Genomic DNA, 14,073 nt, shown 5'->3' on the forward strand with positions numbered 1-14,073 from the left:
ACACACTCGCACTCGCACTCGCACTCGCACTCAGTCACTCACAGGTCAAACAAATGCTGATGCTCGAGCTTGTACAGGGTGGAAGAATCCGCCCATGTTGTGGAAAAGGTGTATGATGATTCATCATCATTACAGAGAGATGAAGTGAGCCTGTGGATGGGTGAGGGATATGGAATACTCTGTGCGTGTCTGTGTGTGTGTGGGCGTTGCTCATTAGGCGTTGGGTAACTTTCTCTAGCTCATTAGCTACTTCATCATCCCTGAAAGCTCAGTTTTTTCAACAAGTCTGTCTTAATTAAGCATGAGTTCTCTCTCTCTCTCTCTCTCTCTCTCTCTCTCTCTCTCTCTCACACACACACACACACACACACACACACACACACACACACACACACACACCTAAACACACACCTAAACAGACAAAAATGCAACCACGCTCCTTTTCTGTGTAAGTAACTGTATCTCGTCATCATTTTTAGCACACTGACGAGTTCATACATTTATTCTAGAACTTTTTCTGCTGCTGATCCTGACTAGACTAAACCTTTAGCAGCTAACACGCTAGCAAGCCAGATATGCTAGCTACAATAGCTGCGAGTTCTTGTTTCTGTAGTAACAATGAACAAACGGATCGTTTTACACATAGTGAGGTTTTCCCGAGGTAAGGAGAAGTTAATGTTTATGGAAGGAGTCTCCAGGGTCAGCGCTTTGATGTAATATTATTTTTTCAATCTACTGGAACTAAAACCTCTTGAAGAAACTTTTTGAAAAAGCCTTTAACCATCTAAAGAACTTCAGTGTGAGTTTAGTGTCATTTTGATTTTTATCTAGGAAATCTTCAGGTAACTGTTTTTTCCAACTGCCAGTTTCATTAGTTTTGCCTTCCAGAAATTAGACATGAAGCTTCACTGACACTCGATTTTCTCAGTCGTTTACGTTTGACGGAATGTTTAGAAGCGTTTAATTGAGAGTTTGGATCAAAATTAAACAATAAAACCACCTTCGATTAAACCTCCGTGTCGTCTTCTGGTACCTTGTTGAAAATCTGAGAAAAAATCAAGTAAACGTGTTCTCTTTTTTATTTGTGTGTGTGTGTGTGTGTGTGTGTGTGTGTGTGTGTGTGTGTGTGTGTGTGTGTGTGTGTGTGTGTGTGGAGTGTGTTTTCTTTTCTTCAGCTCTTAATTTGGTTTGATTGCAATTTTGTTTGCATGAAACACTCGGCTTATTGGGGCAGAATTAAAGTGCATGAATATTCAATTCGACTCGTTTTCGTCTATTGAATATTTCATTTGCGCGACGCTAACAGGCTTTGACCTTGATCTGGCGTTCTCGTTTATCAGGAAGGCAATTTACAGCCATTCTGATTAACTGCTAATGTTTCATCCAGAGCATTAACCAGAGTGTGAAGCTGTAATATAAAATGTTTACTTTGTGTATATTTTAGGAATGTTGTTTTTTTTCTGTGATGTGAGAACAACTAGTCCTGCTAATTTGGCTTGTATTTGTTACGTGCTAGCATCAGAGGGAATTCCCGTTTGCAGATTTACGTGTGTGTGTGTGTGTGTGTGAGTGTGTATGTGTGTTTAGCATAAGAAACATGTTCATTTCCTTGGCTGATTAGTTTAAGAACATGGTGTAAATGTGTCACATCTCACTCTCTAATAAACGTCGCTCATGGCTCGAGGTAGTAGGTAGGAGGAGGTAGGAGGGGCTGTGTGTGTGTGTGTGTGTGTGTGTGTGTGAGAGAGAGAGAGAGAGAGAGAGAGAGAGAGAGAGAGAGAGAGAGAGAGAGAGAGAGAGAGAGAGAGAAATTCATCATATACAACACATGTTTTCGAGGTTATTCACCCACAGACTCCTGGCATTTAAGCTCGAAAAAGCCAATTTGTATGAGGGTTGTAATCCAATTTGTGGCAGATAATCAGGATTATAGATCATACCTTCATTTTAATGCTAATTCATTATTGTCTAAAGGCAAAGCAGATTATTTCTGATATATCACATGCTAATGTTAATGTTAACATTAATGAATTCAGCACGATATTCGACATAGCAAGAGTCCTGGGATATGTCGGTTGCTACATGCTAAAGGTTCACTTGGATTCTGCATGAATGCTAATCAGAGCTTCATGCTAATGGGTTTATTATTCTTATTATTCTTCTTCTTATTATTATTATTATTATTACTACTACTATTATTATTATTATCATATAAAATAAAATAAATGGTTATTAAAGTTAAAGTTGCAATACGAGTGTGTCATGTGAGGGTACTTAATTGTTTTAAGTTATGTTTTAATACTTTTTTGTCTGGAATATGTGTTATATGTGTCTTAGTGTGTAAATATATTTAGTTTTTGTGTTGTGTCTTTGTTTCATTTACTGGGCTGATTTATGTTAGAATGCAGTCGTAATCCATTGTGTGTCAGGAAAAAAAAAACACTAGTCCTTCTTTTTTGTTTGGTTTTATTTGCTTTTTGTTAGTTTTATCGTGTTTACCTGAACTGAATCAGGTGTGTTTGACTGTGTTTAGATTGGTGTGTGTGTGTGTGTGTGTGTGTGTGTTTGTGCAGTTGTGTATTAGTGTTCTAGTAATATATACAGTGACTATAGATAACCCTGTGATCTGGACCTGCGCTACGGTCAGCGCTGACGTTCTCTGGAATTAATCGCCACTTTTTCCAGAACTCGGCAGCGCTGTGGCTGTGAGATTTTATAAGCTCGTCAAATCGACTCCCGGGAAGTCGGATGGTCTATGTTGTCTCTTTCCTGTCACTCTTAATTTAAATGGTATTGACATTAAAGAAGCAGCTCTGTGTCTTTAAAACACACTGTGAAGTAGAGAGAGAGAGAGAGAGAGAGAGAGAGAGAGAGAGAGAGAGAGAGAGAGAGAGCTCTCAAACACCATGTCTATATTAGGGAATGAAAGAGCTAAACACTCAAAGAAAAGCACTAGACCTTGTTTTCCTTAGCAAATGCCTAAAGACACAGTTGAGTCACTGTTCCAGTGATTCCAAGGGCCTCCTTTACCCAGATGTGTATAAAAAAGTAAGTTGTCTAAAGACGCCACTCCCAAGTTTTGTGTTTTTACAGGCTGGCATGCTCTCCAGGAATGTCTGTGACAGCACGTCGAGCCGTTTTAATTTTTATTTTTGTTTCACACTTGACAGTTTGCGTAAGGATGCTTGTACAGTTACAGGGCTCAACTGTTTAGGAGGAGAAGAAAAAATATTGCAAACAAAAAGTCAGGAGCCAAAATATTGCAGCAATCCACCAACAAGCTGGCCAGGAGTCGTAGACCTTTACATGACGACGTGCCTGTTTTTAATCAAAACCAACTCGCAGACGTCAAACAGAGAGAGAGAGAGAGAGAGAGAGAGAGAGAGAGAGAGAGAGAGAGAAAGAGGAAGTAGTGAACTCTGAGAAATCTGTGGGAGGACAGAGAGGGCAGAAAGTAGAGAGAGTAAGCAGATGACTGCAAATAAAAAAAAGACAGAGATTGCAAGAAAAAGAGAGAGACAGAGAGAGGAAAGAAAGAGAAAGACATGACTCAGTCTTGGAAATTGTCTAGAGAGCATGGAGCAGTAGAGGAAGAGTGCAGTCAGATCTGCGTCAGCTAAAACCTGCTAATACGATCAAGATGAGTGTCTGCTGCTGCTGCTTCTCGAGCTTCTCGAGCTTTGCTCAGGCTTTATTCGTCCCTTTTTTGATAATCCTCTGCCTGTCTGTGGCCTAGTCGAAAACAGCCACCACACCTGATCAGAGAAGTCTATTGAAACGGAGGAGAGGGGATCAAGAGGCGAGGAACGGAAAGAAACTTTGACTTTGTGGAAGTTTTACATATGAAGAGTCAAGAAACGCAAATTACTTCCTTTCATTGAAGTCTGGATTGAACAGTAATACTTTGTTTGCTGAAACAAAGTTTTCGGTTTTCTTTTCTGTTAAAAAATGCTTTTCTGCTCCACAACCGAGCTGTAAAAAGCTCGCCCTGGATGCATGCGATCCCAGTGACTCAGATGACTTCAGAACAGGGACGGTTGTGTCAAGAGTGATCTCACCCCCCTGGTGAGGACAGTGGGTAACAGGCCGTACCATCACCAGGACCAAACATCACTGACCATCAGACTGACAGACACCAGCAAGGAGAAAAAACAAGTGCTAGGGAAGCACGGTACAGAAATCTGCTTTATTTTATATTTCTGTCTCCTTCAGTGGCCATGAACAGTCATGAATGGCTCTGCATATAGTCTGACGAAGAGAAGGAACAACCTCCTCCTGGGATCAACCAAGTAACCAGATGTTCCCTGCAGATAGATTCCGCTCTCCAGATGTGAGAGGAACGCTCTGATTAGGGAACGACTCCCTCGGCCTCTAACCGCCAACTTTGAGATCATCTGTGTGTAAGTCGCTAACCACTAAATCCTCTGAGATGTCAAGAACATCACAAGCTCCTGCTGTTGCAGTGTGAAGCTCAGCTGCCTTCTCATTTGTCAGCCTACTTCTTTGGAAAGTTAATTTTGCTAACTTTTGAAAAGTTTTCAAAATTAACTTTGTGTTACATTTCTAATATCGAGGGGGTGGAAGTGAAATATTCACCTGATTGTACGGTCGTAAAAGGAGAGATTTGCAGAAGGACAATTTTTTGGAGCACTTTTTTTTTTATATATATTTTGTTTTTATATCCCTTTTTTTCATTTATTTATCTTTAGTAGTCACTCTGTTCTTGACAGGATTGCAACAGATCCAGAGCCTGTCGTGGGAATAGATTCTGGATAGGATGCCAGTCCATCACAGGGTACACACACACACACACACACACACACACACACACACACACACACACACACACACACACACACACACACACACACCTTTTTCTGCATTAGTTTCAAGTTTCATTGAGCAATCTTTTACTAAATACTGTATGTGTGTATCTCTTGTAGCCAATTCACAAAGTACAAATTCTTACCAGATGTACAGATATTATTCATTTCTCCCTTTTTTATATTATACATTGCTTGATGTCCTCATTTTGTAAGGTGCCATTACTTTTGTCCTAGGGCATTATGTCTCTATTTATGGATTTCTCCTAGATTTGTTGCTCTTTTTTAAACCTTTTTACAAAATGGTTGGTAAGTAAACAAACAAACAAACAAATAAATAAATAAGTGACAACCTTGACCGTATATCTAGAGGAACAATTTTCTAAACTGAAATATTATAAAAACCATGATTCTAGCTCATATCTTTACATCGTTGTGTTCCTTGCTCAACAGAGTGTATTTATGCCTGTCTGCAGTGACTAAACCCTGTCTGGATTGTCCCATGTCTCTTGTTTATGCACTGGATCATTAATGGACCCTTTATTTTGTACTGACTTATATTTTAAGGGTCATATCAGGAGATAACTGGGTCAGAGTTTGGGTATGTGTAAATAGCACAGAATTGTAGAAAGCTGTTGTGGTTCTTTTTGAATAGCTGTTGATGACCACTTAGGGATGATGGGGATGATTAAACTTGACGTTAAGTGCTATGCTCATATCTGACATCTGTTAAATTTGTCAGCTTTTATGGACAAGAGACTGGAAGGCATCTTGGAATAATATGAAACTGTCTCTCTCTTCTGCTCTCCCCCCCCCCCCCCTCCAGGTCTGCTTTAGAGCTTTGTGTGGGTGCCTGTAGCAGGGATCTATGGAATAACAGAGGTCACTGGCCATGCCTGTAGCCTTGCGCACAAGGAGCTGGGATTATCATGTAACCCCACACTCGAGGAAACAGTACAGCTATGATGACCTTGACCTAGTTTGTTGCCATGCCGGTGTTGGAGGGACTGGTTCCCCCGCAGGTCACAGGGGGCGTGAAAGATGCGCATCCATGCCAGAATGCTGCCGTCATCATCCTGGCTTTGATAGCTGTCCTGAGGAAGACAGGAACCAGAGGAGAACTTTATCTGGTACATTCAAGGGTATAACAGCTAGCTATGAAGGTAACAGCCAAATAGTTACCAAAAGTCACACTTTTGTTAAGGTCAGGAAATCGAATGCAGATGAAGACAATATCCACACGAAAGACTGTCCATCAAGTCCCAACTGTTCAGCACCCATTTCCAATCACTTTCTTTATAAAAGCTTTGATGAGACCGACGAAAAGATCACTAGCAAATCTATGGCCACATCCTCTTGCAATTCTTCAACAAATGCTGCAGAAGAACAGGCCAAGAATCTTGATTGCTCTACAACAGAATCAGAAACCAAGTATGCCTCCAAAGATAATGCTAAAGTCGACATTGATGTGGCAACAGAATTAACAGGAAAGCCTGCAACTAGCAGTGAGCCAACAGTAGAAGGTAACAGTGTTGATCTGGTAGTAGAAGCAAGTCTGCTACATCACCAACAGGTAATGAGGCTAGGAGTAGAGGCAACAGTCAATGATACATTTGATCCGGAGATTTCGCTTGTACCTTATGATGCCATTACAAATACTGCCCTGACCACAGAGATCAAGCAGTCTGAAGAATCTCAAATACCCAATAATATTGTTGTTCTCCTCAATTCTAACATTCCAAATGACCAGGTAGTCACAAGTGAAGACGTTCTGCAGGCTCACAACCTTAAAGAATACACAGAACTTGAGTTTTCCTCATGTGAATCTAGAAGTACTAGTAATCCTGACACCTACAGAGACTGCCACACCAAACTGGACACAATTCCTGAGGTATCCTTTACAGAGTTGGGGGAGGAAGTGCTGACTCCGATGATGGAGGACATGCCTGGCCCCCACGTTACCACAACTTCAATGGGTCTTAAGGGTTCTGGAAACAATAAAGGTAGTTCTGTAGAAATGGAGATTCAGAAGGATACACATGAGGCAGGAATTCTAGGAAACTTCCAAAGGAACATGGCTTTGGCCTCGAAAAAGCCTGAGACTTCAATTAAAAGCAGAATGGAAACCTCTGATCATGTGATGATTCTTCAGATGAGTCCAAATATGGATGAGGATGACGCTAACCCTCAGGAAGTTCCTGTCAGGCTTCGAACACAGAAGGTAAGATACTCTGATTTTTTTTAGCCAGGCATAATGAGCTCTGACATTCAGAAATTCATACCGTAGGAACCTTGGTAAAATAGAACAGATATGTTGATGAGATCCTCGGGAGCAGGATTGCACCTTCTGGCTGTATCAGTAATCTATAGTCTCTGGGGTCCAAGTCAAGTAATTATTAAGATTCTGCTTTAAACAAGTAAAGTGATATTTAACACACCCACACATGCTAATCTACTGGTTTGACCTTCCTGTACAAACCTTCTGGCAACTAAAAAGCTCATATTCCCCGTTCCACACGCACCATGTGCATAAATATAATTGTATGGAAAATGAGATGGTAAGTTTTGCCTCAGGTGAACCGTTCTACTTTTAATGTATCCTATTAATTTTAGTGCACATCCATAAAAATCCAATTTCGGAGTCACCAAGTTTTTTTTTCCTTTGAGCTTCATTCATTCAATTATTTTCTACCGCTTATCCAAACTACCTCAGGTCACGGGGAGCCTGTGCCTATCTCAGGCGTCATCAGGCATCAAGGCAGGATACACCCTGGACAGAGTGCCAACCCATCGCAGGGCACACATACACTCTCATTCACACACGCAATCGCATTCTACCGACAATTTTCCAGAGATGCCGATCAACCTACCATGCATGTCTTTGGACCGGGGGAGGAAACCGGAGTACCCGGAGGAAACCCCCGAGGCATGAGGAGAACATGCAAACTCCACACAATCGAACCCCCAACCCTGCAGGTGTGAGGCGAACATACTAACCACTAAGCTACCGTTCCCCCCTTCTTTTGACCTTTATTCGTCTTATTGTGGGGGAATCTGAGGAGCATCAGAAAGCATGAGTACTACCTGAAACTGTATTTTTATATATATATATATATATCGTATATATATATACGAGTGCCCCCTCACGTACTTGCAGAATGTATTTAGCTATTTTTTGTTGTTCACAAAAATGATTTGTTCCTGAGAATCAGTCTTTCTTTAGGCTCCACAAACATGCAAGTCGTTGTATGTAATTAATCATGTGCTGCTAGCCAGTTGAAAAACATTGACTTCATTGCGTGTGCTTGCATCAGTGGCCTGAGGGATCAGGAAAAGTTTCTAACCTTGAAAGGACCAGTGTTACAAGATATAAGTTGGAGCTAAAGATGTGTGAGAAGTGTGTGTAATTGTGTTATCCTTTTGTAAGCATCATAGCATTTACCATCTCAAGCTGCAGTCTAAGTCCAGTAGGTTTCTGTTTCTGCCAGCGTTGGTCTGCTCCGTCTGTTTATCCTGACATATTCCTCCCACTCTAGGGACTTACTCCAAAGCACAGCCATTATTTAGAAAGCAAAGCCTGTTAGCCTTTAGCGAGGAACCGTCCCAAACACAACAGACTGTGCTAAATAACTGCCACTTATTTTTGAGTTTTAAGCTCAAGGATAATTGGTCGAATTCTTTAAGTCAATGTGTTGTGCTTCTTGCGAGTAACAAGGCCATTTATGGAGTCCCCAGGCATCAGGACTCAGGAGACGAAAGGAATTTGGACAAACAAGAATAAATTATAACAGATTCTTTCTAAGTTTGAAAGTTTTTTGAGAGTTTTAGCCATTAGACTAAAGGTTTTACTATGTACAGCCAGAGAAGCACTACCTCAAGGATTTGTGTGGATTCATGATGGCCAACATGAAGTTTTTAAAGGCAGGTGTGCTCCAATGTTTACAATGTTTATGTGGGAATATTTACGCCTTAAATTTCTTCAAGCCTGAAACCATGCAAAATAACAAGGTGATGTGGTTTAGCTTTGAATTCATATAAACAACACCATACTGAACAGACAAAGAAGGACGCCTTTAAATCTGACACATCACCTGTTTGAAGTCTGTGGCGTCAGTCAAAAGTGTTAAACAACAAAACTACGTAAGGAACAACTCAATTACTCTTCATTAGAACTATCAACTAATGACTAGGGTTTAAAAATAAAAATGCCTACAGCATCAAGGTTTACCTTTTATGTATCTGTTCCTATAAGAACTTTGAGTTGAACTTCTCTGGATTTCAGGGTGTTCAAAATACCGTCAATTTTCACTTTAGCTTCATTTACATTTACATTTACATTTACAGCATTTGGCAGACGCCCTTATCCAGAGCGACGTACATAAGTGCTTAAATCTCTAACACTGAATACATTAATGCTGGTTCACTAGGTTACATACTTAAGATACCATGAGTTTAAAACATATGTTCAAAGTTACAATGAAAGTTTTTTTTTTTTTTTTTTTTTTTTTTTTTTAAATGCAAAGGATAAGGAAAGAAGTGCTAGTTGAAGTGCTTCCTGGATAAGTAGGTCTTCAACCGCCGCTTGAAAATAGCCAGTGACTCGGCTGTCCAGACCTCTATGGGAAGTTCATTCCACCACCTTGGTGCCAGTACAGAGAAGAGTCTTGTAGTATACTTGCCTCTTACCCTGAGAGATGGTGGAACCAGTCGAGCAGTGCTGGTAGATCGGAGGTTACGGGGTGCAGTGCGAGGAATGATGAGGGCTTTGAGGTAAGAGGGGGCTGGTCCATTTTTGGCTTTGTAGGCCAGCATCAGTGTTTTGAACCGGATGCGTGCAGCTACCGGAAGCCAGTGGAGGGATCGCAGTAGCGGGGTGGTATGCGAGAACTTTGGCAGGTTGAAAACAAGCCGGGCAGCTTCAGTGAAGAATTAGTATTTAATTATAAATATTCATTCCTTTCAGTGAATAAAACCATTTCATTCAGGATTATACATCTCTGATGGAGGTGTGTGTGTGTGTGTGTGTGTGTGTGTGTGTGTGTGTGTGTGTGTGTGTGTGTGTGTGTTTAACTAAGCAGAAATTACTCTTAATATTGAATGCGTATGAATTCCATCGTGTTTGCATTTCCTCAGCCTCGGTGTGTGAGAAAGAGAGAGAGGCAATGAAACTAACGAAGCTGGAGTGATGATGATGAGAGTAATAGCAATAATTGTACGTTCCATAATGAGCTCTCTGGGGGTTTTTTCCCGTCCATTTGGCACTTTTAGTTTCAGCTGGTGGAATTTGCTGAAGCAGATTTGTTTAGATTTTCTGATAATGATGTCGCTGGGGGATGTGTTTGCAGATACCTGTTGCTTAATATATATCTTTTTTTTTCTTTGCCTGCATTTAATATTATTATAATTTTTTTTTTTTTTGTAATGTGAAGATATCTTCCTGGTCAACAAGAAGGCGGAGCTTAAGTTTAATATGAACTGGATCAAATCAGCACAAGTTCAATTTGCTGAATTGAGTTCATGTGATTAGAATCTTCTAACTGATGTTAGCTAGCTTGAGATTTATAGTTATTCCGGAGAATGTAGAAGATCCTGGATGGAATCCAGTAGATCCCTCAAGATTGTGATTATCGTTGTCCAAACACTAGAAAACCTTTCTTCACTTCATGGTATATAAACTAACTAGTTTAATATTCTCACTGTACACCAGACAAACATCTACACCAAAATTCTTTCTCCTTTCAGCTTGTATGAAAAATTACAAATTACTAAAATACTAGTTTCTATTCTCATTCTTTTGGTAGCTGCTTCCTTTAACTGTAAATCTATTTAGCAGGAATTTTTTCAAACATTAGACCTAAGGTCATGATTTTAAGGTTTAGACTGGACCCAAGCTAGTTATCACCATTTCTCATGTTCAGGTTAGCTGTAGCATATAGCATTTACTTCATTACCTAGAATTCAATATGAAGTTGATAGAATTGGAAATTCATGTGAAAGACGTGTATTAGTTTTTAGCCACATTAGACCTTTGCCTTGCTGCTTTATTGCTTTCTTGTACATTCTTGTAATTAATGGTGCTTGCAAAGCATCATTATTGTTATTCTGCATACTTATTATTATTATTATTATTATTATTATTATTATTATTAATTGTGCTTGCAAAGCATCATTATTGTTATTCTGCATACTTATTATTATTATTATTATTATTATTATTATTATTATTATTATTATTATTCCGGACACTTTTTCGGCACGTAACAGGTGTGCTCTTTTGTTGCAGGTGAGAAACTGTGTAGTCATACCCTAGCAACCATGTAGTGCACCTTACGAACCATATTGCAATATAAAGAAGCCATATCTCAGTTACACAACATAGAACACTCAACACGATGAGGGGAACTGACGTCACGTGTAGCCCCGCCCCCAAAATAAGCGAAATCAAAAATTTAGCACAACATGGACATGTGACAAATCAAAACACTCAGCACGATGAGGGGAACTTGCCACATGCAAGCACATTCACATTTTCTTTAGGAAATGTACCGTTCTAGTTCTTCTTCTTCTTCTTTTTCTTCTTCTTCTTCTTCTTCTTCCGGACACTTTTTCCGCGTGTAACTTGTCCCGCAGCTTTTGTCCTAGACCCATAAATGAGGTGTCAAATCAACCAGCTCATTGAGAAGAGGTGTGCTATGTATTTTATAAGCGATCCAACCAACGATGTTTGCACAGCGGACGAAAAAGCGGCCAAAAAAGTCCCATAGAAAAGAATGGGAAATTCCTAAAATTCAAGCGAAATCAAAAAAATTAGCACAACATGGACATGTCATATATCAAAACAATCAGCAAGATGAGGGGAACTGATGTCACGTGTAGCCCCACCCCCAAAATGAGCAAAATCAAAAATTTAGCACAACATGCCCATGTGACATATCAAAACACTCAGCACGATGAGGGGAACTTGCCACGTGCAAGCTCATTCACATTTTCTTTAGGAAATGTACCGTTCTAGTTCTTCTTCTTCTTCTTCTTCTTCTTCTTCCTTCTTCTTCTTCCAGACACTTTTTCGGCACGTAACTTGTCCCGCAGCTTTTGTCCTAGACCCATAAATGAGGTGTCAAATCAACCGGCTCATTGAGGAGAGGTGTGCTATGACTTTTATAAGCAATCGGAATTCCAGAATTCCCGGTATGGAAGCTCAAAGTGTTTTTTTTTTCCCCATAGACTTGAATGGGGAATTCAAATCAAATCAAACTCTTTTGGTCTCTCTGTAAATGTAAAGGAGACTGTCAATACATGTAACTATCAATTCCACACTATAAATCCAATGATTCCACAAGTATTGGCCCCCAGCCAATACACTTTTGTCCAAAAGTAATTGCACCCCACCGGGTATTCATGTGACATCATGTGTAGCCCCGCCCCGAAAAACTGTTCTATGCAGTATGATAAATACAATTCCATAATGACTGCAGTTTTGACATGAAATGTCAAAACACTTAGTAGTCACTTTTGTCCAAAAGTATTCGCACCCCACCGGGTATTCACGTGACGTCACGTGTAGCCCCTCCCCCAAAATAAGCAAAATCATAAATTTTGCACAACATGGACATGTCATATATCAAAACACTCAGCCCAATGAGGGGAAGTGCCTCACGTGTGTTTTGTGGTCACGTCACGTGACGTCACGTGTAGCCCCGCCCCCAAATAAACAAAATCAAAAAGTTAGCACAACATGGACATGTCATATATCAAAACACTCAGCACGATGAGGGGAGGTTGCCACGTGCAAGCACCATTCACATTTTCTTCAGGAAATGTACCGTTCTAGTTTAATTTGCTATCTCATCCGCTAACAAGGTGGCTAGTGTAAAAGTTTCTCCATCTCCCTCTCCCTCCCTCTCTCAAGGTTACTTTGCGCTTAGCATACGTTTCTTATCTCTCATTTGTTAACAGAATGAAAGACAGAAGATGTTCTGCTTAGATTTCTTTGACTAAGAGACCAAATATGCACCAGATTCATCATGTTTTCCTTTAGATTGTAAGACTATGGAACAATCTAACAGTTTAATTTTGGCATGAAGAGCTCAGCGGGGAACGATGCAGAATTCCCAACATCCTCTCTCACTCACACACAGAGTTTCCATCCCACTGAGAGACAGATGGTCATAAGCTTTAAAACACTCAAAAAAATTAGGAAAGCATACAAACTCAATATGAAGTTAAAAGAAAAGTAAATTATTATCATACAGTTAAAATGCTAATCACTTGAGACTTAGCGTTCTACACGATAGCGTGCCTCATGCTGCATGACAGCATGTACAGTGACATTTGTTTATTTATTTTCCTCCTCTTTCTGTTTCTCCTGGTAATTTATATTCATTTCTCAGATCCAGAAAAATGGGGCCAGAACAATTCCCCAAGACATGGTTCGAGATAAGAAACACCTAGTTATTATTATAATAACACCGACAGCACATGCACGCTAGGTCCTGATGCAACAATTTCCTGCATTATGGGAGCTGATCAGCAGCATGTGGAGGCGAATCCCAGAGTCCAAAAGAGTCGCTCTGTGGATTATAAGCCACAGAATGGGTGTGAATTATTTCTGCTTCTTAAAACGATGTCTGGGAATATTAGAAAGGTCAGAATGTTACTGCTAGCTTGTGTAGGCTAATGTGAATGGAATTATAGGTTGAATTTTTATTTCAGATGAGTTTTTGTGCATAAACATTAAACACAAACATGCTAGCTGAAATAGGCTAACATGATGAAACCAAGCCAATAATAGCTCATCTTAACCGCTAATGCTAATAGAACCTAAAGCATTATTTTAAAAGTATTCAGAATTGAGAAGTGTGAGCTAGCTAGCTAAATCAGGCTAATCTAAGAGGAGCTAGTTAATGTAACTTGACATGATAACAATCTGAAAGAAATGTTTAGATTTCACTTCCGTGTAGTGACAGTTAGCTAACTTGAGCAAATATGAACAGACTTCTGAGAGGATTTTTGTTCTTGCTTCCACGGCTAGCCAGCTAGTTACACCGGGTAAAACTAACAGGATTGCAAACAGTTTATAAGACATTCAAGAGGTTTTTGTCAGAAGGCATTTTTGCTCAGGAATGTTCTAAATTCATAATAGTGTTAGCCAGCTAGCTAACATCATCTTACCTGAAACAATTCCTGAGAGAATAATTTAAAATAGTTTGCAAACTAAATTAAAGCCAAACAGCTTGGTAAACAAAACTTG

General features: G+C 39.9%; 1 protein-coding gene across 3 annotated transcripts in view; it reads left to right on the plus strand.

The window, feature by feature from the left end:
- The first annotated feature begins 3,438 nt into the window (after positions 1 to 3,438).
- dlc1 (DLC1 Rho GTPase activating protein) overlaps positions 3,439 to 14,073 on the plus strand; it is a 73,730-nt gene continuing 63,095 nt past the window's right edge. The window contains exons 1-3 of one of the 3 annotated variants that reach the window (XM_047815644.1): positions 3,439 to 4,400; positions 4,713 to 4,795; positions 5,650 to 7,044. In XM_047815644.1, the coding sequence (XP_047671600.1) occupies positions 5,716 to 7,044 (1,329 nt within the window). In that variant the 5' untranslated portion in view covers positions 3,439 to 4,400; positions 4,713 to 4,795; positions 5,650 to 5,715. The remainder of the gene's footprint in view (positions 4,401 to 4,712; positions 4,796 to 5,649; positions 7,045 to 14,073) is intronic. The other 2 variants (XM_027135031.2, XM_047815645.1) reach the window with 2 other exon arrangements.

This window comes from Tachysurus fulvidraco, chromosome 7, assembly GCF_022655615.1.
Source record: "Tachysurus fulvidraco isolate hzauxx_2018 chromosome 7, HZAU_PFXX_2.0, whole genome shotgun sequence".
Taxonomy (NCBI): domain Eukaryota; kingdom Metazoa; phylum Chordata; class Actinopteri; order Siluriformes; family Bagridae; genus Tachysurus; species Tachysurus fulvidraco.